The 26,305-nt window shown below is 45.9% G+C and overlaps 1 protein-coding gene across 1 annotated transcript in view; it reads left to right on the top strand.

The window, feature by feature from the left end:
* Positions 1 to 6,392: 6,392 nt before the first annotated feature.
* ZNF423 (zinc finger protein 423) overlaps positions 6,393 to 26,305 on the top strand; it is a 443,545-nt gene continuing 423,632 nt past the window's right edge. Inside the window, exon 1 of the mRNA XM_043989726.1 lies at positions 6,393 to 6,469. Within this exon, the coding sequence (XP_043845661.1) occupies positions 6,430 to 6,469 (40 nt within the window). The 5' untranslated portion in view covers positions 6,393 to 6,429. The remainder of the gene's footprint in view (positions 6,470 to 26,305) is intronic.

Consider the following 26,305-nt stretch of genomic DNA (forward strand, 5'->3'; position numbering starts at 1 on the left):
GCTGGGAAAAAAGGTAGCAGCTGCAAACATAGGCAGTATTTGACACCTGTTGCTAGCTGCCTTCTTTCCCTATCTAGCCATGGCTGTGAAAGTATGGTGATTTCTGTTTCTTCTGTATCTATTGTGTTTTTTCTTTTTTGGTCTAAGGTGACAGAGTTGTTTAGTCTCGTCTGATTCTTCATGACCCTATGGACCATACTTTCACAGGGTTTTCTTTGCAAAGATACTTGAATGGTTTGCCATTTCCTTCTTTAGTAGATTAAGACAAACAGAAGGTCAGTGACTTGCTCAGGGTCACACAGCTACTAAGTGTCTGAGGTCAAATTTGAACTCAGGTCTTCCTGACTCCAGGCCCAGTACTCTATCAACCAAGTCACCTAGCTGCCTCCAAGGCAACTGAGTACCAGAGGCCTCATGGACCAGGTTATAGCGTTATGAGCTTTGAATAATTAGAAGAGCCATTAGAAGTCCAGCAACTGGAATTGGTTGCAAGTCTGCTAGGAACTGTAGCTACAAAACTTGATGAACCAGCCCTGAGTATTGACTACCTGATAACTCAGCAGTGAATCAGTTGAGTAGCCTAGACAGACACCATGTCCTACAAACCAGGTTGTGACTAGTCTATCAGTTAAACCACACCCACCTCACCAGAAATGAACAGAGATGGGAATGAGAGGCTTCAATTATCGAACTTTTTTCTCCCTTTCCCTTCTCCTGCTCCTTCCCTTTTAAAAAAGGAAGAAAAAACTCTTGTAACAAATAGGCATAGTCAGTCAAAATAAAATGTCATTTGGGGAATGTGTCTCATTCTGCATGTAATTTTATCAATTCTATGTCAGGAGGTGAGTAGCATTTTCATCATAAGTCCTAGTCTAGAATAATAACTAATCATTTCATTTATTAGAGTTCTTAAATCTTTGATAATTGTTCATTCTTATAATATTGATGTTATAGTATATATTGTTTTGGTTTTTCTCACTTTGCTCTGCATTACTCCATAAAAGCCTTCCAAGATTTCTCTAAAACTGTCTTTTTCTCTATTTCTTACAGCACAATCATATTACTTTGATATACTATAGTTTGTTCACCCATGGAGGGGGGGGTGGGGTGGATTTTTTGTAATTAAAACTTATCAGGGCAGCTAGGTGGGGCAGTGGATAAAGCGTTGGCCCTGGATTCAGGAGGACCTGAGTTCAAATCTGGCCTCAGACACTTGACACTTACTAGCTGTGTGATCCTGGGCAAGTCACTTAAACCCAATTGCCTCACCAAAACAAACAAACAAACAAACAAAAAACAAAACTTGTCCCAGGGACTAAGATAGTAGAGGAGGTTTAGGAAGCTGTTGTACTTTGTTTCTTATTTTGTCTTCTCAGTGAATATCCCTTTGTAAAAGTTAATTGATACCAATTGGTTAGGCTAAATTAATTGGTTAGGTTGGGGAGCTGTTGACCAGTAGTTGTTATTAGGGGAACACGCTGGATGGGGACTTGTGATCACTAGCAGTTGATCCCCGTAATCCCTCAGTCACCCCTACAACCATGAGAAGAGGAGTAGCCCACTTTAGTGATGGGAACTGCTAGTCAGAGTGGATTTGGTAGACTTAGCCAAGAGCCTATGTTTTAGCAAGGAAAAACTCAGTCTCCTGTAGATTCCACCTTGTAAAACTAGCAGAGGCCTCCTCTCCTCTCTTCCCTTCCTCTTCTCTCCTCTCTTCTGCCTTCCCCTCCCCTCCCCTTTTCTATTGTCTTCTCTTCTTAAAGATTAGACAAGACAACGAAGCAAGGCAGAGTCAGACCAAGAGGTCTCTGCCTCTCTCCCCGCTGACACCATCAGTCCCTCCCTGGATGACTGAGAGATCAGGTGGTAACTGGGAAAAACCAGCCTAGTTCTGAAGAGATAATGTGTGTCAGAGATAAACCTCCGTTCCTGCTACGGCTCCTCAGGCAGGCAAGCAGACATGCGCTTGGCTCTTAACTTTGTGCAAACCCAGCCAGGATTGACTGGACCGTGCTGCCCTCTTCTTTTGATTAGTCCTCCCAGCAAATTCCCATCCCTTTCCTAGGGCTGGCATATCTTCTGGTCCTACTTGTTCTCAACTAGACTCCCCTTGCCACGCTGCAGCACTCCCAACCCCATCTCCTTCCTTCGATAGGGCTGTTCTTCAGCTATTTGTCAAATGAGCATTGGACTGTTTTTTCTTCCAGATCCTTTTCTTCTCCTAACCCCTACTTCCTGTTCCACCTCCTCACTCACTACCTTTCCTCTCCGTTGTGTCCATTCTCTCAATAATTTCCTTTTTTCTCTCCAGTCTCCTGGGGGAAGGGATCTTGGTCTCCTTAGGGAGTGGAAGAGGCCCAGAAACGAGGGCTGTTCTCTGCACCGCCTCCTCCCCAGAGCAGAGAGACAGCCTGCGCTGGGGGACCCGAAAGCTGAGTCCAACCTTCCTCCCCTACTCCCCCTCCAGCGTGTGCCATCTGCCGCCTGTCAGCCCCTCTCCATGGGCCCTGCTCCCAGGCGCCAGGGAAAGGGGGGGGGGGCTCTGAGGAGAGGTCCGGACTGCCTCTTTCCCACCTCCTTTGGCTACTTCCCAGGCGGCTTTAAGGCCGCCCCCTGGGCTCTGTCCTCTCTCTGCCCCTAGCCCCACCGGGAGGTAAAGAGAGAAGTATGAATAGGGGGTGGGGCGACTCCCCAGCACCCCGCTATATCATTGCCTTGTCGGAGAGCTGACCTGCGGATCAGGAGACACCCTCCTCCCCATCATAGTCCAGGGAAGCTTTGTGTTCATCTCCCCCCTTAAAAGGGCCCATGTGTTCAGGCCGGACTCTACAGTTGCCGAGAAAGCACCCGCGGCGTTGGTCAGTGGTCTCTGTCTTTCTGGTCCATCTGGGCATCCGCCCACAAGCCACTAGCGGCTTTAGCATAGTGTCTCTGGGTGTCATTTCCACTCTGCTACCTGTCAGTGCGCGCTCTCTCTCTCTCTCCTCCCCCACCCCAATTCGGCTCCTGGAACCTCTGTCCCCATCCCCGTGTCGCGCTGTTAGATTTTATTTTTTCTGGGTCTCTGTCATCCCGACAGGAGCCTGGAACTGCAGTCAGTGTGTGTGAGACAGTTTGTGTCTGTTATATCTGAATGTGTGAACCTGCGTATGTGATGGGGGGGGGGGAAGTAGGGAGAGGGAGGGGGGGGAGAGAGAGAGAATACGTGTGTGTGTGTGTTCAGCTTGGGCCCCTTCTTTCTCGGAGCCGAGGGTCCCACCTCAGTGACTATCAGCAGCGAGTGTCTGAGCTGGGATTTGGAAAGGGGGAGGTTTCCCTCCTTTGGATATCAAAATGACCTACAAGCATGGACTTAGGCCAAAGCTGGGGGAAGGGAGCGCGCCCAGGGCTCTGAAGGGACCCCAAAATCAGATAAAAAGAGAGACTGGAAGCTGGCGAAGGGTTGTTAATTGAAAGGCTTTGTTAATTATCCCAGGCTTCCGCTCTCAAGGAGCCAGAGGAAGCAAGAGAGGGAAGCAGTTAGGTTGTGTAGGTACCAGTTCCCCGGCTTCTCCGGCTAGAAGCCGAGAGTCATTTATCTCCGCGGGATGCGGGTTTTTCGGTTGGAGGTTGCCCTGGGTTACTAGTCACCGAGGGGACACAGCCCTCCTCGCTATGCGTCTCCAAGTGGCAACTTATTGATCGAGAGAGATTGATAAATTCCCCAAGCCGCAAAGCGCGCAGACACCCCTCACTAGCCTTACAAAATGGCCTGAGGAAAGGGGGCACCCTTCGACTGAAGACCGCCCCCTCCATCCCCAGGCCTGGACACTTCCAGTTCTCTCCACCAATCCTTGAGCTTGGGAAGGAGAGGAGGAAGCTTATTCCGGGAGTTAGCGTTGGCTCAGCTAGCCCTAGAGCTCCCTCTTAGACCTTGTTACTATTAGCTAGCTCTCTAGCCCGGCTCGATCTAAGAGGTTACATGGTATATGAAAAAAGATTACTGGCAGTCCGAAGCCTTGAGTTCGAATTCTAACTCAGCTACTGTGTAACACTGGGCGAGTCATTGCCCCTCTCCGGGCCTCAGTTTCTCCATCTGTACGTTTAGGAACCCTCTCCTGCACGGATATTCTTTGACTAGAGATGAATCAGTATTCTCTGGGTTGGGCACTGTACTTCAGATTTTGGGAAGGTGTTAGGAGAGAGAGCGCGACACTATACACTACGGCTGGGGGACCCGGAACTGAGGACTGCTCGAAGTTTGTAGAAAGTGTGTACAGTTGGGGAAATAGCTCTTTTCATGATATTTTCGAGCTAGAAGGGACATTTGGATATCAGCTATCCCAAATATTTGCTGATTGACTGCAGCTGGGGGGCGCCAAGCCTGGACCAAGGAGATGTGGGAAGAAGTTGGCAAAGTCTAGGCACAGAGTTTGTGGATTTCGGGAGGGGGTGGCCTGAGCTTTCGGGGTGTGTGGATAAACATGCCAAAATAAGATTTCAGGAGAAGCGAAAGGCACGATTAATTTTTTTGGGGGGGGGCGGTGAGTGGCGGGGATGAGAGAACAGAGGAACTGCTCCCGGACGCCCCCTCCCATATCTTATTATCTATTTTTATTTATTATTCTAAAGATTATTTTCTTTCTTTTTTATCTCGTTCTATGTCCCAGTTCGTGTGAGCGACCCGGTACGGTTCGGTTCTATGAGCTTTATCCTCTCCCACCTCCCCATCCATCAGGTCCACCCCCCCCCTTCCCCCCACTACACTCTCCGGCTCCGGTGCCTCCGCTGCCGCCGCCGCGGTCCGGGTTTTGCGGGCGGCCGAAGTTGTATTTCCAGGGCTGTCCATCGCTCGGTGCTGTTGGCTCTCTCTCCGTCTGATCCGAGCCCGAGCAGTGCGGGGCTCCCTACGGGATCAGAGCGCTCCCCCGCCGGGACTCCACTCCTCACATCCTCCTGCTGGGACTCAGCTACATTTCCAGCCAAGCCTGGCTTTATTATGTGTCTCTGCACTGCAGCCCCAGCAGCCAGATCAGGAGGAGGAAAGCCAGCTACGACAAAGAAGAGAGGAGAGCGAGGGAGGCTGGCGGGCGGGCGGGCGCCGGCTAGAGAGCGGAGCCGGGGCGCAGCAGCCGCCACCGCCGCCGCTCCCACCACCGCCGGTGAAGGCGAAAGCGGGGCCGCCTCCTCCTCCTCCTCTTCTTCCTCCTCCTCTGCCTCCGCCTCCTCCCTCTCCGAGCCCCTAGCCCATGGAGGTAGCTAGCGGTCCCGGCGTCTTGGCACCGGCCTGGGAATCCACTGCGCGCAGCGCTTTGGCGAGCGGAGCTGGAGGGGAGGCATCGGCTGGGCGGACAGGCGCTATGCCGAGGACAGGGGCGCGTCTGCGGACCGCGGCGTGAGCACCCTCACACCCCTATCCACCCCGCCCCCACCCTGGGCTCCGGGGCTTTTTTTCCTCTCTCTAAGGAGGGCTGGGGGGGCAGGGAGAGAGACACATACAGAGACAGAGACAAGACTGAGAGAGCCAGAGCAAGCCAGAGACTGAGACTGGGAAGGGGGCGTGGAGGCCGGGGGGCCAAGAGCCACAGCTTTTTGAGCGACTCCTGGGCGGTTTTGCGCCCCCCTCCTCACTCAAGTAGAGGAGAGAGACTGAGTTGAGGGAGCAAACCCCAAAGCCACCATAATCCAGCCCCATCTCCAAATCAGAATTTTTTTTGTCATTAGCGTTATCTATTGTGGTTTTTTTTTTGGGGGGGGGTGGGAAGGTGAAATTTCTAGGGATTTTTTTGAGGGATAGACTGAAAGACTGCTCTTGAGGAACCCCTCCCTTCTGTGTCCTCCCCCTCCACCTTCACCTCTAGCCCCCTTCCCCTCCACAGATGGGGTTATTGTGAGAGTCTGGACCGGGCAGCGCAGCCGGACGCCTGCAAACTTTGCACAAAAATAACCCGAGGGGCGGAGGAGAAGGAGGAGGAGGGTGGGGGGTGGGGGTTGGTGGGGTGGGGGGAGGGAGGGGGCCGCAGGGGCCGGGGGCCGGCGGGGGGTGGAGAGGAGGAGGAGGAGGGGGGCGGCTTTTTTTTTTTTTTTTTTTTTGCATAACGCGGCTCGGCCGAGTGGCCTCTGGACTCCCCGCGCCGCTGGGACCGCCGAGCCCCCGGCTGCCGCATTGCAACAGGCAAAAACCCAGCGCCACCCCCCTCGGCCTTAGCACCTTCCTCCCCAAACCATCATCATTATCATCATCCTCATCATCATTATCATCAATAGTTATCTTTCCGAGTGAGGCCGCCCCGAACCATCGATCTGCTCACCGCAGCCGCCGACCCGGCTGCAAAAAAAAAGTTTCCGAGAAGAAGGAGGAGGAGGAGGAGGAGAAGGGGGGGAAAAACCAGCGGGGGGCGGAGGGGGGAGCAGTCCGCTGAGCAAGAGGGAGCGCCCGAAGCCCCGGACATGTCGAGACGCAAGCAAGCCAAACCGCGCTCGGTGAAAGGTGAGTAGGGAACCGGCAGGAAGGGAGAGGGAGGGACGGGCGGACCGAGAGAGAGCGAGCGAGAGAGAAGGCGGAGGTGGAGGAGGAGGAAGAGGAGGAGGGGGGAGGAGGAGGAGGAGGAGAAAGAAGAGGAGGAGGAGGGGAGCTCAGAACGGACACCCTCCCTTTTTCCAATCCCCCCCTCTCCCGGGCCGGGGGAGAAGGGGCTGCTAGTCTGTGGGGAGGCATTGCGCCCGGCTCCCCGGCCAGCTGCTTCCACACTCGGGGTGTTGTAAGTGTGTTTGTATGGGAGAGTGGGGGAGTCTCATCTCTCCTCTCTCCCCTCTCCCCTCGTCTGGGTCCCCGGGCCCCCGCCAGTCGGCCCGCGTGACCAATCAAGGGGTACGGCCCGGGTTTGGCGGGGATTGCGAATCACCGCCGCTGCCGAGGAAGAAGAGGAGGAGGAGGAGGAGAAGGAGGGAAGGAGGCAGCTGCGGCTGTCGCCCCAGCGCCGGCCCCCCGGGCCTCCCTTTGCTTTCCCCTCCTCCCTGATCCGAGGGGTGTGGGGAACGAGTGAGGAAAGCAGGAGGCGGCTGCCGCTGTTGTTTCTGGAGACGTGGGGACAGTATTGCAGCCTAACACCCCCCCCCCCCCCCGCAATGGATCACCTCGCGCCCTTCTCTCCGCCCCCTCTCCAGGTCCCTTGCCCAGTTCAGTTCTCCTCATCATTGCACCTCCTGCCTGTAGGGTTCCCCAGCTTCCTCCGCCTCTCCAGGCCCCCTACCGCGGGCCCCCCTATTCCCCCCAGCCCGGCCCCCTCACTTCCTGCCACCCCACCAACCCCCCTCCACTGAGGCCGCTAGAGCTAACGCGCCTCCGGCTCTGTGGGTTATTGTCTGGTGTGTCCCTGTCCTCTCCAGCCCCACTGAGAGCTCAGCAGGGGGCGGGGGAGCGGGCAGCCTCTAAGACTTGGGGCTCCTAGTGCCCCAAGAGGGACTGGAAGAGTTCCTCACTCTCCTAGCTCTCCATCCCGACCGCCCCCCCGCCTCCAGGCTCCCCGTGGCGCGCCGGGCTCCAGGGCGCCGAACTCCCTTCCCGCGACTCCCCCTCCCTTCAGCCCCAGGCCCAGGCCAGACACGCCAACTCCTGGCTCTGCCTGGCCGGCCTACCTCCCCAGCGTATTTATGGGCTTCCTGTCCCCCTTGCCCTCTTGGGACACACTGAGTGTTATATAGATATGTGGAGGTATATATACATACACATATGTACATTTTTATGTAGGTGTGAGTCCAATACAAATGTGTATGTGCATATAGATATATAAGATCTATGTTATATCTATATCTATAATTCCCTCCTTATAACCCCGTGCTTCATTGCTGTCGGGTGAATAACTTCCCTTAGACTAAAGGAAGAGGGGGTTTGGGCAGTGGGGGTGGGGAAGTGCTGAATCTTTGCCTCCCTCCCTTCCCCCTCTCCGCTCCTGGATGGAGCCTTCGCATTCAGCCCCAGGGCATCAAGCCTGGCCTTTGTGGTTTTCTGTCCCCTCCCCCCAGCCCTGACTATTGGGTGCTCCTCATCCTTCTCCCGCTGCGCTCTAGAATTAGGATGGAGGCGATGGGGGAGGGGAAGGGAGGGTGGCCCTTAGGGATTATGATATGTATAGGTTAGGGTTGGGAAAGAGGGATCTTTGGCTCCCTTCCTCTCTGATTAAAAATTAATTTTTATGACCCTTTCATTAGAGGTAGGTGCCAGAGCCCAGGTTCTTCCAAAAAGTTAATTTCCTGGTGTGCTGAGCAGAACTCAGATGGGACACCCTTTTTCTCCCCCCACCTCCCCATCTCCTCCCTCCTTCCTTCTCTGGGTCTTCGATGTCTTGAATTTAAATACCGGAGCAAAGGGGCATCTGAGAATTGAATGGGCTTTTGGGGGTGGGGTAGGGAATCACTGTCCTTCCAAAAGGAACACCATTAAAAAGATGTAGCCAAGAACAGCTAGAAAGAAGTTAATGATGGAACTCCAAAGTAAATGGACCTAAGTTTTCGCCCCTTTTAGAGTGAAATTGGTCTTTATTCTAGGTAACTTTGTTAGAATTGCAACTTGAAAGGAGAGCTATTGCATAAGTCGACTCCCTTTGTGAAATTTCAGGAGTTTGTAGATTTAATAGGTTAAATGGGGGGCTGGGGGCGGGGAGAAGGGATCGAGTGAAAGGTCCACGTTTAAATCCTTCCTGAATGGACCAATTCTGTAACTTGAAGTAAGGTTTAACTTTACCTCTCTCTTATACTTATAACTAACTCATAACCTTCAAGAACCTCTTCAGGCAACCATGCAAAAATGTAGGATGTGAACCACTGGCCAGAAATGCCTTTGTGTTCTTTTGGAACTGGGCAGTTAATTCTATGTTAAATTCATCAGGAGGAGATAATTCAGAAAGGAAATTGCTAAGCTCCTGATTTAAAACAACAACAACAGCGGAGCAATCTTTTCTGTGGAAGGTAATAGGTTCAAACCAAGAATAAATTCAATTCCCAATTATGCAGAGATGTGGGAACATCCTAGTTTGCTAAACCAGCTTACTTGACTCCTCTGGAAGATTCTGTAAGAATTTATCATCGGTTTTTCATGAACTCAAGCTTCAAATGCCTTATGAGAAAGAGAGAACAAGAGAAGCAGAGGAGAGCTTATTTGCTATCTTGGGAGGATGACTTTCAAGCTGGAAAATGAAAGTTAATTGCTGACTGAAAGACAGGTTAAAATCTCTACTAGTAGTAAGGTGCTTTCTCAAAACTACAGTAAATAATGCACCACATGATTTGTTTCTGTTGTTGTATCACAGACTTCAGCGCTATATATAACCTGTTTCTCTTTTCATTTAACAAAGGCCCTCTTGGACCTTGTCTTTCACTATTTAGTCTTTTATTTAGTTTGCTTCTGGGGTGAATAGGTGGAGGTGTGGTCATTTATCTAGGAGGGAATTAATATTAAGGGAAGGTACTAATTTGATGTAGATAAGAGTTTCTGTGAGCATTCATTTCATCTCCAAGAATCAACCCCCCCCCAGCCCCCCAGGAAACAATATTAAAAAGTGTTTGACTAAGTGTGGACAGCTCCACACTAAGTGTTTAAAACAGCCAGGTCCTCACCTTTAAAGATGCTTGAAGGTGCTTCTTAAGGAATAACAGTGTATTTTTTTCCTTCACTGCTGTGTGTCAGGGTTAACAGTGAGGCATTGTGGACTTAGAGAGCACGGCTCAACCTGCTCTGAAAGTCCTTTGCTGTAATTGATCTCTGAAATGTGAGAGCCCATAGGAGGAAGGGAAGACAGAAATATAACTATTTCTAATGGATCTTCTGAAAGTGTTATTTGAAAGCACAGGAATTGCAGCTTTGAAAATCAAACAGGCCTCAGATGGTGACTTGCGACACCAAAACAGAACCCCAGAACCCCCCCCTCCTCTTTCTGGAGGTGTCACTGAGTGTCACAGTGTTTGTCTATCAATTGGGAAACACAGCTCATACCCTGTACACCCAGGCAATAGTTTAGAGGGGGATAGCAGCATCAGTTTTCAAAAGCCACCCTTGAATTTCAGAAGAATGCCATTTACTGAGCTATTTTCCAGCTTCCCCTCTTTTTATTCCTTCTTACTGTGGCTGTTTTCACTGCGCTCGCCCTGTTTGTTACTTTGATAATTTTGGCCTCATTCTCTGTACTGTAGTCATCACTCTTCACTGATGTTATTTCTACTGATTATATCAGGTGGCTCAGTAATGATTATCCTGGCAGTTATCTCTGCCACTCAACATTAAGATGATCTGTCGCCTTGATGCCTGCCTCCAATCCCACAACAGCCTATTAATTTGGAGAGAAAATTAATACATTTTTTTCAACCTGGGTTTAAAAGTTTTGAATAATTTGTACTACTGCATATATTTTCACTTTTAGCATAAATTCACTGTTAATTGAATTTCCAACTATTAATTATTGGACATACTATGTTCACAGCCAGCACCCCTATTCATATCTGTCCTCCATCCTCTGACTGGGCCTTTCTTTCCTCTCAACCTTTAGCTTCGAAAAAGTCCATTTTTATAAATTTGGATGGAGGTCGAGGGAGTTGGGCACAGCGTAGATTGTCACAGCACATGTTTCCATGGAAATAATTGAGATGTAATAAATAGAGGCATTCTGAGCTTACAGGTTTTCTGATTCAACGGAGACCAATACAAGTGTAAATTGTCAGGATTTGTTTGGCTAAATGTACATGATCTTGTGGGGGGCGGGAACCCTTTATAAATTCTGTAACATTTGTAGTCTGGTCTGGAAGGCTCAGACTGTATTATATTCAGGACTTTTTTCCTGCCTCTTGATTCAATCACAGGGAAACATGACTTGTTTCATTCACTAGAACATCTTTTATGTCTAGTAATTGCTATTTAGATTCTTACACCTGTTTCCTAGCAAAAACTTAATAAGCAGGAAAATAAGATAACTATGTGCCCCTGGCAGTGGAATCCTTCCAAACGGAGAAGCATAAGGTGCACTGTGTATTAATAATGAGAGGTGCAAAATGCCGGTGACATTACAGTAATAAAGTAATTCCACAGAACCACCCAGTACTGACAATTCCTTTAATTCACAGAGATGTTGCGGTATGTTCCACTATTAAAAAAAAAGAGGAGGAGGAGGATGGAGAAGGGAAATCACTAAATCGGAGTGAAGGTCTTTTAAGTCCAAGCTTGCTTGGCTCTCAATGGGGGTTTTTAGGTCCAAGGGATCTGGTTAATTTGAACAAAAATGTGCAATAAATGCCATATTGGTAGCCAGTTGTTTTTAAGGAGGTAGCTGTTGAATCCTCCCCCTGATGTAGGATTTAATAGCCTCACAATTAGATAAATCGATTTCTTTTAACTGTTCATTTGAAAGTGTAAACTAAAGCAAACCAGCAGTAAGGTGGATACTTGGAACATTCTGCCTGCCTGCTCTTTTGAAGGAAGCTGTTTCAGGGGGAGATTATTTTCAGAGTCATTGATAATGTCCTCTCTTCTCCTCTTTCTTTACCCTTCTTTGTAGGGAATTTCTTAGTACCTGTTATTTAAACACTGTCTAAAGAATAGTGTACCATGCCCATTGTCTACAATGTAAAAACTTCCTTTACTGTAGTAAATATTGACATAGTAACCACCTCTGTTTTGAAGGGACTGTCCTCATTTATTTGTTTAAGGCAGCCTTAAATCTGCCCAGGGTCTCCATTCAGAGATCCCCCTTGGTCTCTGAGTTTTGATGGACTCTTCTGATTAGGATCTAGAGTTTGGTCCTCTTTATCTCTCCATTTCTCCCATCCCAGGTGTAGATTGGTGAACACTTGAACACCTTGACTAAATGTCCCCATAAACCCTGACTAGAGCATTTGGAATTTGGGTGGTGGCCCCAGCTATCTTCCTTCTGTCCTTTGGCGGGCAGATGATATCTGCTGGTACATCCTCAGTGGTTTAAAAGAGGAAAGAGTAATGGACCACAAATTAACATGTATAAACATTAACTTTTCCTGATCCTGGACCATCTACACAAGAAGCACTGCCGTCCATTTCTGTAGTATGCCTTTTAGCAGTCTTTCATCGAATAAGTCAAAAGGGAATCTAGGAAGATATGCTTTCTGCTGTCATATTTAGCTAGGGGACAGTTTATAGCTCTTTTGTTTGATAAAGGTTAAGATTGGAAAACCGTGGTTTATGGGGTGCTTTGCCCTAATGGGACCTGATGCTTGCATAACAAATATAATTTTTCCTAAAAACATTTCAGGCCGATACAAAGGTTCGGATGAAGGAACAGAACCAGGGGACTGAGGTTCTAGGCAATTTTCATTGAACAACTACTTCAGTGCAGTTTGTGGGAGCTCTATTCCTGTTGGCACACGACTGAAAATAGCAGATGTACTTTGGTTGGTGAATTTGACAATTCTGCAAATTGCTGTCAGATTGCAATGGTATTTTGTGCATAAACATGCGAGTCAGTAATCAAACTGTTTTGCACAAAAATGCACTAATTCAGTCTGGCTTAGTTATTTTCCTTGAAGTCCCAGCCCAGGTGGTCATCCTTTCCTGCTTTGCTTTCTTAGGGGTGGGGTGGAGAAAGGCTGCTAGAAACTTTTGATTTAGCTCCTTACCTGCCTGTTTTGTGGCAAGCAGCCTGTAGTCACTTTGGGGTTATAGGCTCAGTAAATAAAAACACTCTACCCCTTTCTAGGCCCTCAAATTAGCTGATTGCCCTGAATGGTCTCCTTTAAAAGAAGGCTGTTTTACCTATCTTCTCTACCAAAGGTTTGATTTTTAATGTCTTCTGAAAAGGATTCTCTTTGTCTTGATTGATGTCAAGAATAAAAGCATGATGGTAATATCCCTTTGAAAGCTATTGTATTGTCAGCTCTGCCTGACAGCAGGAGGCCCTCCTAGTGCTATAGATTAGCACTGTGAAAACACTGACATTTTCTTTGTTATATTGCTGTTGTTCTGCTTGCAAAGTCAATTATACAATGTCGGAGCTCAGTTACAGAGTTGACTTTGGAAGTAACAATGTCTTTCATTCTTGTCTTAAAGATATAATTTTCTTTCTTAAAAAAAAAAAAGAGAAAAACATATGCCCTCCCCTCCACCACCGCCCCCCATCCCACCTCCCAGCACTAATGTATTCACTTGGTTCAATTTTGACTTTTCCAATACAAAGATTACATCGTCATTATCAGTTAATTCTGCTCATTCAAATTTCAGTTCCTACTTATTGATACAGTGACTAGGGCAGCCAAGATACACAGAAAGCCGTCAAATGAGATTACACTGTTGATATTCTCTTATCTTGTGTGCTGTTCTTGTCATTTGGATTCCTTGAGATTAGTGACTGAAAATGTTTTGGAAACAAGGGACCCCCAGGTGGTATCAAAAGTGTGGGCCGGGACATAGCCATGCAGAAGTTGTCCATTTTGAACAGTAGGTTTAGAGCAGAGGTTACGAAAACGTTTAGAGAGATTCATGAAGTCTATTGGTGTTTCCTTTTGGCATTTCTAAGTGGAATTTCCCATTTAGGTTCTTGGAGGAGCATCTGTCTGCATTACTGAATCGGTTCGCTGATGGAAATTAATTCTTGGTAGGGACTGACTCAGTGCACAAATTTCATTGTAGACCAGTTGGAAGCCACTGCAGCATGTGAAAGGGTGGGACAAATTGCAAAGTGTTTTGTTAATGGTCAGGTGTTCTATAATATGAACTATTAGCAAAGTAGAGAAAAAAAGTAACTATACAAACAGGCCACGTTAAAAGCGTTTTTAGTCCCAGTTTCCCCATTCATCCTGAAGGTTAGACTCTAAGTTCCTTAATTGTGGAATACATCAATCCTAACTGTTGGGAGAGACGGTCACCTGACCATGTTGGCTAGCTGAGAAGCCTTATTATTGTTTTGTCCAGTAGACCTCCTGTGGAATTACAGGGCAGATCCCAGAATGTCCCCTCCATTTTGCTTCAAATGACAAGGGTCCATCAGGAAACTTTATTTGGGGATGTTAATTGTTGGCTCCCTAACTTATTATTATGAACCACTTGACAAGATCCCATATTCACCAGCAATTTGTCAGGACTAATTTTGTTTTTCTCCAATAATTGAAAATTAATGTCTTGAAGTGAAAGCAGATGTTCATGTCATCTCCTGGATTGGGATCTAAAGTGGTGCTTTGTAGATGTATGTGCTTGCTAATTGAACACCAATTTCCCATTTGTAGATAGATAACTGAGGCTTTGGGACTGATACAGCTAAAACTCTCAAATTTGGGTTATTAAAGGATGATAAAAGAAGAATTTCCTTACTCAAAGTGATAAAAAACATAGGAAAGACTAGGAATAGGTGGAGTGGGGAAATGGGTAGGTGAGGAAATGAAATAAAAATCTCTTTGCTTATACAAAATCCTTTTCTTCCTTCCTTCGTTTATTCATTCACTTCCCAAATATTTATTATTGCCTAAGTGCAAAGAAAGACCTTTTGTTAGAGACACTTCATGGAGGAATGTCCTTACCCTCACAAGGTTCATAGAATCATAGATTTAGAGCTGGAAGTGACCTTGGAGGCTGTCCATCTAGTCCATCTCTCTCATTTTACAGATGAGGTCATCAGTTCAGAGAGGGTTAATTAACTTGTTCAGGATCACACAGCTAGAAATGTTAGGGGCAGGATTTGAATTCAGGTTTTCCTGAGGAAGGTGCCCCTTGGCTGAACGTGACTGTTTTAAAGCATGGGGACCAGGGTAGAGTCAAACTGGGACTGGTTTTTGCCAGGGTGAAAAAAGATTTCTGGTGTTGGGGAGAGTGAGAGTTCCTCGGGTGTGTTTCCAGGAGCCTGAAGCCTTTAGAGTAATGGGCAATCATTCTTTCGAGTTTCTGGACTGTTGGGAGTAACTATAGAAGTTCATTTGCTTATGAAGGCAAGAAAGGGCTCAGCCCACTCTGCATCTTTTTAAAGTCTGTAATGGTCAATTGATGGTACCTGAACTGGGTCCTTCCCTCTCTTTCTCCTTCAAACTCCCGATCTCTGCAACTCTCTGTGTGGGTTGTATGTGAGCTTTCACAGGAGATGTTAGAAATGACTCTCTTTTTGCTGCTGAAATGCACTAATTAGGTATGTTCACCAGCTTTCCAGGATGGGTGATGCTCCTTCATTGCTTTTGCAATCCAGATTGATTCCAAGCAGGAGTGACTACACAGTGTGGCTTTGCTGTTATGGGGAAGGGGAAACAGACAACAGCCCCAGTGAAAACCACAGCAAATGCCTCATGTTCCGGCCCGATCAGGTGCAGCTTCCTCCCAGATTCTAATTGTGAATCACAGGCTGTGCATTTAAATTTTTTTATGTTCTTTTTCCTCCTTGGAGGTGCTAAGTCAACTTTTTCCCCGGCTTTCAATGTAATTGAAACTTGCCCTTTTGTTACCTGGACGTGAATGATTTTTTTGCATGTTGTCATTACTAGACCTGCTGTGAGGTTTATCTCTTCTGTTCATCCTAATTAAATAAAACATACTGTTCACCAAACTCCTGTTGCACCGAATTACCTGCCTGAAGGCTAATAGATGGTCATTTGTGTGTATTTCAGGCAGAGGCATTGTCTGACAGGGTTTTCTCTGGCCTGGAAGGCTGAGCAGGCCAGGTGAATTAAGTCTGAGCAAACAGACAATATCCAGGGCTTCCCCAGCAGCTGACTGGCCCAGTATTGTGGAACCCCTCCTGCTATTGCTGTTTACAGCAAGCTTGTGTTCACTTGGGCTCTGGGAGAGAATGTAGATCTTTGTACTTCAACAAAAACAAAACAGAAAAAAAATCATTTCTGGTTCCTGAATGAGAGAGTTTGCTTTGTCTCTGTTCCCTGGGGAGCACAGGGATGAACTTAGGGAGGGGAGAAAAGAATCATTGGCTCTAGCGGGTCCCTCAGGGATGGGTGAGGGAGGAGAGCCTTCTCTCTTGGGAAGTAGGGGGGCAGAAAGAAGGGGAGCAGGCTGTAGTCACCTGGGGGACCCTGGGCTGGAGGATCTCTGGCCCTGTTCCCTGGGGAAAGGGCATTAACTCCAGTACAGCTGCTAGGCCCGCAGTTTCCAAGCTTCTGTTGCTCAGGGCAGCTTTTTCAAAGGACCTTGCTTCCTCTGAGAGGGGACTGGTCACACCCCAAGCCTTGGGACTTGTTCAGCTGGGCCTCTGCCTTGGGGCTTTGAAGGGTACTTTGTCTACTTCTTTAGCAGAGAAGAGAAGATGATCTAGAAGAAAGGAAGGAAACATTAAGTGCTTACTATGTTTAGGGGGCCCTGGGCTAAGTGCTTTACAATTATTATCTCATTTGATCCTCACAACAACCCTGGAAGGTTTATTATTATTCTCATTTTATAGCTGAGGAAAGTAAGGCTGAGTGGTTAAGTGACTTGCTCAAGGTCACACAGCTAATAAGTGTCTGAGGTAAGATTGGCACTCTGGTCTTCTTGATTTCTGGGCCCAGTGTTCTAACCATTGTACCATCTAGCTGCCTCAATATATAGAATTATACCTATAGTCTAATTTCAAAGTTTAGAGAATCACCCACTCTCCCCCTTCATTTTACAGACGGATAAATTGTCTGGGGAAAGGAAAACTCAACTTCCCTGAGGCTACCCAAATAGTTAGTTGCAGAGCCAGAATGAAAACCTCCTCTCCTGTCTCCCAGTCCTTTCCACTTTACCGAATGGATTAGATTTCCTACCATGCTGAAGACTTTTATAGTTCTCCATTTGGTCTTCATTCAGTAAATATTCATTGAATGGAAGAAAACATGAATGAATGTATAATACAACCCCCTTTAAGTTTCAGCCCAGACTTCTGTCCTCCACATTTATTAAACTCCTACTCCATGTTCTACTCCCTCTGGGTTATTGTTCTTTGAAGGGGGAGTAGAGGAGCAGGAAGGACTCAGTCCTCCTGGATGCATCGCTGTTGGGGGTTGGGCCTTCCTTTTATGAAATATGCCCATTCTTTCAGCTTCCCTAGCATGGGCTTGGGAGAGATGAGACCAGAGGAGTTGTTATTCAAGGGAGGGAAGACTAAAAGTGTTCATCACTTTTGTATTCTGGCTTCTTGTCAACCCCAAAAAGTCTCACATTACATCCTGAATCTTCCCTTCTTTCATGCTTCCTCCCCCCTTTTCTCTGAGTTTCATCTGCCCCCTCCTTGTCCTTTCTCTTTGTTCAATTAAAGCCCTCTTTTGTTGTGAACCACAAACCTTATGATTCCAGGTCCTAGTCCCACTGATTGATTCTTTTTTTTTTTTTTTTAAGTGAGGCAATTGGGGTTAAGTGACTTGCCCAGGGTCACACAGCTAGCAAGTGTTAAGTGTCTGAGGCCGCATTTGAACTCAGGTCCTCCTGACTCCAGGGCCGGTGCTCTATCCACTGCGCCACCTAGCTGCCCCTAGATTGATTCTTGATTCGTCTTTCCCATGCTACTTACTTTATCCTCAAGTCATACTTAACTAGTTCTCACCCTACATTTCTTCCTTTTGTGCCTACACTTGGAGAAAGCTGTCAACCATCAGATACCTCCATTTTTCTTACTCTTCTACACCCTCTGCAGTCTGGCTTCCCACCTCATCCTTCAACTGAAACTTCTTTACAGAATGACCAGTGATTGTTTAATTTCCAAATCCCATTAATGGCTTTTTCTCAATCTGGATTTTCCATAATTTTTTTGCAGCCTTTGGCATTGTCAATCACTCTCTTCTCCTTCATCCACTCTCAATCTCTTAACTTCTCACAATTGTGCTCTCTCCTGCTTCTATCACCTGTGACCACTCCTCACTCTCCTTTGCTGGATCTTCCTCTAGGTCATGAGCACTCACCGTGGTTCTTCCTCAGGTCTCTGTCCTGAACCATCTTCTCTTCTCCCTCCATGATATATAGAGTAGTGAGCTCATCAGCTTCCATGGATTGGGATCATTTCTATGTAGATGATTCTCAGATCTATTCATCCAGCCCTAAACTCTTTCCTTTTTTCCATTCTTGCGTCAATGAAGGTCTATTAGAAATCTGGAAATGATGACCTGTAGACATGTAAAATTTAGCTTGCCCAAAACAGAACTCATTGTGTTTCTTTCCATATTTTCCACTCTCCTCAACTTCCATATTACAGTTCTAGGCATCAGCATCCACCCAGGTTGGTCATCCTTGACTCCTCATTTACACTCAACTACTTACCCAATCTGTTGCCAAGTCTTGTGTTGACCTTCACTGCATTTGTCATGTGTATCCCTTTCTAATCATACAGCTGCCACTCAGGTAAGGGGCTTCATTATCTCACCCCTGGGATATTATAGTAGCCTGCTGGTTGATCTCCCTACCTCGAGTCTCTTCTTACTCTAATTCATACCCCACTTAGTTGTCAATGCAAGTTTCTTAAAGTACCCACCTAAACATAATGAATATGTTACTCATTAAACTCACAAGGTTCCCTGTTACCTCCAGGATCAAATATAAAATCCTTACCCTTGCTTTTTATCTTCTGTGGCTTCATTCAAGCCAACTCACATCTCACCTTCTGCAATAGGCCTTTCAGGGTCTTTTCCAAACTCCCCCACCCCTCCAATGACTCCATTCTGAGATTACCTACCATTTATACTGTATATGTCTTGTATGATAGACATACTAGCTGTGTGACCCTGGGCAAGTCAACCCAGTTTGCCTCAGTTTCCTCACCTGTAAAATAAGCTGCAGTGGCAAACCATACCAGTACCTTTGCCATGAAAACTCCAAAAGGTGTAACAAAGAGTTGGATATGACACATCTTGTGTTTATGTTGTTGTTTGCACATTATCTTCCCCTCTTTAGAATGTGAGCTCCTTAGAGTCAGGGATTGTGCTTTGCCTTTCTTTGTATCCAAAGTGCTTAGCATGGTGTCTGGAACAATTACAGCTTAAGAAATGTTTGTTGACTGACTTATTTCCCCCATGCTAGTAGGCAATTCTATACCTCTTAAACCAAAATTCAGGGTATTTTTCCATGTATCTTGCACTGGTAGTTCTGCAATTGATTTTGGTCATGAGGACCCACCAAGTTTCATATTTCCATTTTGGAAAGTGCTACCTACCCCAAGGGGAGAAAGGCATGGAGGTGGGGCCATATGGACCAGAAAGTTGGTATTGGAAATGGAAGCTGAGGCTCATTATAAGCTGATAAGGTTGGAGGTATAACAGGAAGAGCCCTGGAATCTGGAATCAGGACCTGGATTTACATCTCAGCTCAACTACTTTCTGTGTCTGTAACCTTGGGCAAGACTTCCCTGAATGTTAGCCTTCTCATCTGTAAAATGAGGGAACTAGCTCATTGATCTCTGAGATCTCACCCAACTCTGATGCTATGATCTTAAGGCATGCTCACTAAAGACCCAGAAAAGGATCCTTGTGTCTGTGTATGTGTGCACACGCGAGTTTGTGTGTGTGTGTATGTAAGAGAGAGTCAGAAACAGACAGTAGAGAAAGTAACTAATTCAAATAAGGGGTAGGGGAAACAATATTAATAATTCCCTTATATGCATAACATTTAATAAAATGCTTTGTCCTCTATAATCTCATCTCATCTTCTGAGCGACAACATCATGTAAGGTAGATAGGGCAGGAATAATTATCCCCATTTTACAGATATTGAAACCAAGGCTTATAGAAGAAGTGACTTGCCCAAGACCCTGCAGCTTTTAAGTGGAGGATGGATTTGGTGGGGAGAGAAGGGTTGTAGGCAGAAAAGACAAGGTCTGATTCCTTGGTGGGGTGGAGTTGAGGTTGGCGGAGAAGGGAGGAGAGGCAGGCATCAAGGCAAGGGGTAAATGGAAGCCAACTTCTCAACTTTAATGTATACCAGGCCTCTGTGTATGTGTGTGTGTGTGTGTGTGTGTGTGTGTGTGTGTGTGGGTGGGTGTATACAACCCAAGCCTGTATTTCAGAAGAAATAAGCAAAGAAAGCACCGAGAGGTCCTTCCCCCACTGACATATCTGAGCACAAAGGAGCTACCTGATGATTAGATGTGATGCCTTTGTTGGAGCTGTTTCATTAATTGCTTTTAATTCATCCTGCAAATGTTCTGTGTGGGCTTTTTGTTGTTTGGGCAGGTTCTTCTCTCTCATTAAAAAATAAAAATGTATTGAAAATGACCAGGCATGTACCCACGTCCAGAGCCATCAGGAAGACATTTTCTTGTTACAAAAAAAGAAGAAAAGGAAAAGAAATGGGAAAAATTCACTAGCACTGCCAACTGCCCAGATAGGGAAGGGAGGGAATGAACAAATCCACCCTTGGGGTAGAGAGGTGAGAGGAGAGAGGAAGGGATAAAGGAGTGATGGAGGAGCCAGCAATGCAGAACACTCACCATTCCTGGCCAAGAACCTATTGAGTTGTCAAAGCTCTCTGATAGTGACAGGCAGAAATGGGAGTGGGCTGAGATTGCCTGCCCTTGACTTTGGGAGAAAGTGTTTTCCTTCTTCCTAAGCCCCTCACTACCCACCTACTCTCCGTCCTCCTTGGAAAAGGTGAACATGGCAGCCACAGGGAGTTGGTTTGGTCATTGGGATTAGGAAGGAAAGCATTGGGTAGGGACCAGTTCTAAGAGACACCCTGGGACTCATGTAGAGAGACTCCCACTGAGTTCAAGGTTGAATTTGGTATACTCTCCTATTTTGAAGAGCACACGGAAGCTATAGGATGATTTTGGCATGACTCAAGGTCTGTGTCTAAGAGGCAAACTTTTCATTTCTTTGCAGAACCATGGACACCTTCAGGGGACTCTAGAACATGTCGTATAGCTGAAAGAGGACTAGATTTAGAAAAGACCCGGGTTCAAATTCTGGTTCTTCTACGTACAACCTTTGTACCTTGGACAAGTTTATTTTACCTCTTTTGGACCCCAGTCTCATCATTTAAAAAATAGAGGCATTGGATTCATGAGACCTCAGTTTCCTTATCTGTAAAATTAAGGAGTTAAACTAGATAGTTTCTGAAGTACCTCTTAGCTTTAGAGTTGTGAACCTCTGATCCCATGATCTTATGACCTTAGTGGAAAAAAACATTGGATTCGATGTGCTAGAGAACCCAGGTTAAAGTTCTAGCCCTGTTGAAATCGAGACCTTGATTGAGTATGTCCTTTCCCCTCTCTGGGTTTCATTATCAAATCATATATCGAATGAGGAGGCTAGATTAGATCTCTGGTAAGGTCTCTTGTGGGCAGCTAGAGCTGGGCTGGGAATCAGGAAGACTCAACTTCTGAGTTCAAAGCTGGCCTCAGACCCTTGCTAGCTGTGGGTGACCTTAGGCAAGTCATTTAATTTTGCCTCAGTTTTCTCATCTAGAGAAGGAAATGGCAAACCAGTCTAGTATCTTTGCCAAGAAAACCTCAAATGGGGTCACAAAGAGTCAGACTGGACTGAAAAGACTCAACAACAACAAAAGGTTCGTTCTTGTTCTAAATCCTTTGAACTTATGACCATAGAATGTCAGAACCAGAGAAGACTTGAGAATGTAGAATTCCAGTGTTGGAAGGGACCATAGAGATCCTCCAGTCCATAGTCAAACCCTATGCAGGGTGCATCCTGAACCATATTAAAATGTAATTGGGGGGCAGCTAGGTGGTGCAGTGGATAAAGCACCAGCCCTGGATTCAGGAGGATCTGAATTCAAATCTGCCCTCAGACACTTGATATTTACTAGCTGTGTGACCCTGGGCAAGTCACTTAACCCTCATTGCCCAGCAAAAAAAAATGTAATTGAGAAAATTTAACAATAAATAAAAATACAATAAAATATAGATGTTACATTTAAGAAACTAAGTGACTATGCAATCTGCATGGATCCATATATATGGATTATTAGCCCATGTTTCCATTTGAATTTGACATGAATGATTTAGTCGAATATCCCCTTTTCCAAAGGAGGAAACTGAAGCCCCAAGGTGAAAAGAGACTTGCACAAGGTCACCCACTTATTTAGTGGCAGAAGTGGTTTTAGGACCCAAGTTTTTGACTCCCAACCCAGTCCTCTTTCCAAACTAGCTTTCCCAACGGATGTTTTGAGGCCCTTCTTTAGAGCAAAGCTTCTTAAACTGTGAGTCTCGAGTCCATATAAGGTCACATAACTGGATGTGGGGGTTGCGAAAAATTTGGCAGTAAATGTTTGATTTGTTTATCTTTTTATATACCTATATACCTGTAGTGGTGTAAAAATTTCTCCCATGGAAAGGAGTTGAGGGTAGAAAAAGTTTAAGAAGCCCTGCTCTGGAGATCAGGAGAAAGGAGAAAATAGATTCCACATTGAGATACATGACTAGAAGCAGGTTTTGAGGTTGGACAGACATGTTCTGTATCACCCATTAGGGTTTGGAGCTATAACCAGATTGACTTAGGTTATTGACTCAGGAGCACAATCTGATTCAACAATTTTTTCTGTCAGTGGGTTTGTGGTGGTTAAAACTGGGTGGAAAAATGAGCTTTTAATTGGTCATCTAATGGTGAACCACCCTGCCCTCTGAAAAGATGCCAGAGTACAAATGCCAAATATATATCCCTATTTCCTAAGTTCAAATCTACCTCAGACATTTACTGCCTGTGTGATCCGGGTAAGTCACTTAATCCTTTTTTTTTTGTTTTGTTTTGTTTTTTGTTTTGTTTTACTTAACCCTATTTGCCTTAGTTTCTCATCTGTAAAACCACTCCAGTATCTTTGCCAAGAAAACCCCAAATGGGCTCACAGAGAGTCAGACAGGACTAAAAATGACTAGAACAACACTGTATCTCTATACGTATCACAGATTCATCTCTTCCCTTCATTTCCTTTTCCTTCCCTCCTAGGATCACTGTATGAGTCAAGGGAAAAAGGCTTCCTCTGAGAATGTGCATGCACATCTACCTCCATGAACCTCTGCATTTGGGGTAAAAAGGGTTATCGTTTCATGATTGCTTTGGCAAAAGCCACAGTTGAAACCTGTAAAGGAAGAGTGTAGAGAGCTAGGGAAGTCATCCTATGGAACCTGTAACTTTTATAGAATATCCAATCAACCCTATCCCTTTTTTCAGCGGGTGGGGTTCTGGACAGGCTTCTCTAGTTGTGTCTTTTTATCATTCTGATAGCTCACATTTATATATAACTTCATTCACAACCTTGTTAGGAAGAGAGTTGCAGATATTATTATTCTTACTGTCATGGGGGAATGGAAGCCCAGAGAGTTTAAACTGCCCATAACAACAAAGCCGTTAGGTAGCATAGATGGGACCTGAAGGAGCAAGTCTGTGATGCTCTTCCTCCCATATCATGTGGCCTCTCCAAAGTTGCCTTGCATTAGTATTCTTGAAGACTAGGATTTGTATTTATTTCACTTGGATGGGAAGAGAAGAGGATTCTTTAATGTTAGATCTTCTTTGGGTATTGGGAAGTTTTTTTTTTTTTAAATGTACAGAAGAAAACAGAAGGAGGCTCAGAAGAAATCACAGACAAGCTGGACAGCTTTGAAAGTAACATGTGGCATTTGTTATGTCTCTTAAAAAACAAAAGTAGCATGAAATAGCGACTCATGGTTTAATATGCTGTTTTCTTTTTGTTTACTGTCGGGCATATGGAAATGCTCTTTTTTAGTGTTTAATTGAATTTTTTTAATTATAAGGAAATTTAAAAAGCGTTCTCCTCTAATTATACATTAATTTCGTTTCGTCCAATGTCTCGTTAGTTCTGACATTATATGTTATAACGGTCCTTCTAGTTCTCACAGTCTGTGCTCTAAGGGTACATTTATCTGTGACATTCTAGATTCTAAGGGCACTCCAACTCTGAGATTGTGTTCCAAAGGCCCTTCCAGCTCTGACATTCTATATTATTAGGGCGCATCCAGCTCAAACATTCTGTGATTCTGTGTCTATGTTTTGTATCCTCAGCTTAGAGAAGAATGTTAAGCCACTGAAATTCTGGTTAAACTCTTCAGTGAAAGCTGATCTTGTAATCTTAGACACTCTGCTTCTTAACCTCAGGGTCATGGTGTCAGAAGGAAGTTAGCCACAGTTTAGATTGCTCCAGTCAGATGGGGAATGTTTTCCTTCTCTCCTTTAGAAAGCCCAGAATGCAATGCTTGCTGTGACTAGGGCAGGGGAAGGAAGAATGGGAAGAATGAGCACCCATTTCATTTTTTGGTGTAATTCTTTCCTCCTGCTCTCATGGGCATTTATTCCACAGAGACCAATTGCCTCAATGGTTCAAGCCCTTTGCTAGAACCTGCAGGAGCAAAGTCCAATACAGGTCTTACTGGCTGGTTCTTCTCAGCTATGGTTTGTTGGTACTTGATTGGGAACTTTAAGGACCAAACATTTGCCAGCTTGCAGAGAAGGATAGGCTCCGGGGGACTGCCCAGCCTTGGGCATTTGGGATTAACACTCTTGGTCTGTCTTTACCTTCTGGATAGAATTGTAGAATTAACAGCCCATTTGCTTACTAATCTCCTCTTCCTCTTCTTCCTCCTCATCTTTCTCCTTCTCCTTCTCACCCCCCTCCCCTCCCTGCTAAAGCAGCATTTTGTAGTAGAAAAAAAGCCCTGGGATTTGGAGTATTGGATTTGAATACTAGATTTGCCGCTCACTCTGTGTGTGTGGCTTGGGATAAGTCAGATAGATACCTTCTTTGGGCCTTAATTTCTTCATCTGTATAATACGAGGGGCTGAACTAAATAATCTGTAAAGTTTCTTACGAATTAAAGCTTTTGACTCCATTTTTTAGAGACAGAAATAAGTAATTTCAATGCTAATGGCCCTGGTTGTAAAACTATTAGATAGGCTACTGCTGATGTCACAAACGTATCATTTACATATCTTCAGATGATTGGCAGATGACAGGCAAGTTTCTTTTGGTAAATCAGTTCTCTTTAATAGCAAGTATGCTCAAAAATTGTGTGTGTGTGTGTGTGTGTGTGTGTGAGAGAGAGAGAGAGAGAGGGAGGGAGTAAGGGTTGGAAGGGAAAAAGGGGGTGAAAAGCAGATGGCTGGATAGGGTGTCATCCAAAGACCCAAGTTCCATTGCAGAGACCAACTAAAGTGGCCCACAGAGAGATTAGTTGAATAAAATTTGTCCATGTTTATAAACTAACTGCCTAAAGCACATCGCTTTGTCTTTCCATTGCTTAGTGCATTGTGGGTGCTTAATTAATGCTTCCTGACTGATATCAATAGTTAATAACAGTGACTCACATTTCTGCTTTATGGTCGGGGTACAAAGCCCCTTTCCACCATTGCTCTGAGAGGTAGGTGGTGTCCGCAGCACCCTCTTTTTTACAGATGAGGAAAAAAAGAGAAGGAAGGACTTACCCGTGGTCTCTCCACTAGCAAGTTGTAGAGCCAAGACTAGGTCTTCTGACACCAGTTCTTGTGTTCTTTTCATGATATCAGGCTGATAAAATCATTCTGCAAGGTTGTAGCCTGTTTACTTATCTGGGCTCTCAGTGATTGTTTGAGAAAGCCCTGGAGCAAAGAGGTGGGAGGGTGAGGAGGATCAAGGTGGTGGGGGACACTACTTAGGATCCATGGGACCCAGAGAGAGCTGCCATGAGGTGTGTTGGGGCTGCCAGGACCCTGAAAGGCTAGCCTGCTAGCTAGTGGTGACTTAGAGACCCCATGGGGCTCTGGGCTGGGAGAAGAGAGGGACGTTCTGCATATGTGGATTGGGGAGGGGCATTTGGGAGTCTGTTCCCCGCTCCTGCCCCTCCTCTTCATGGATGGGCTGCTGGTTGGGCCTCATTCTGTCTTTTCACTCTGAGCTGCAGGAAGGCAGCCCCTGGGGGGATGCTTTCTGCAGGGATTGTCCTGGGAACAGGACTCATTGGCCCCTTTTTCCTGGAAGGTTCATTTCTGAACAATAACTCTGCCTCAGGTTTTGTGACAAAAGGGGGCCTCAGCAGGGGGCCGGCTGGGAAGACTTGATGGTCCAGGCCTTGGCTCCTCTTCCCCCTGTGTCCTAGTGTGGGAGTTTTAATTATTTTGAAAACTCTATCCAGCTTCTCCCTGTCCCTCCCCTTCCCTCTGAACCATAAACTAAAGTGTGTCAGAGCTGGAAGGGACCTTAGAGACCAACCAGTCCAGTCCCTTTTTTAATCAATGAGGAAACTGAGGCCCAGAGAAGGGGTGCAGAGAGGGTTACGCAGCTGGGAAGTAGCTTTCCAAGTCCAGGGATCACTGCCTTCCAGAATCTCATGAATCAGGGAAGATTCACATATATGGAATACTTCCTGTGAGACTCTGTGTTTAGGGTATGCAGTCCCCCTGACACTCAAATCATTATCTTGGAAATTAGGAA

This window comes from Dromiciops gliroides, chromosome 2, assembly GCF_019393635.1.
Source record: "Dromiciops gliroides isolate mDroGli1 chromosome 2, mDroGli1.pri, whole genome shotgun sequence".
Lineage (NCBI taxonomy): Eukaryota > Metazoa > Chordata > Mammalia > Microbiotheria > Microbiotheriidae > Dromiciops > Dromiciops gliroides.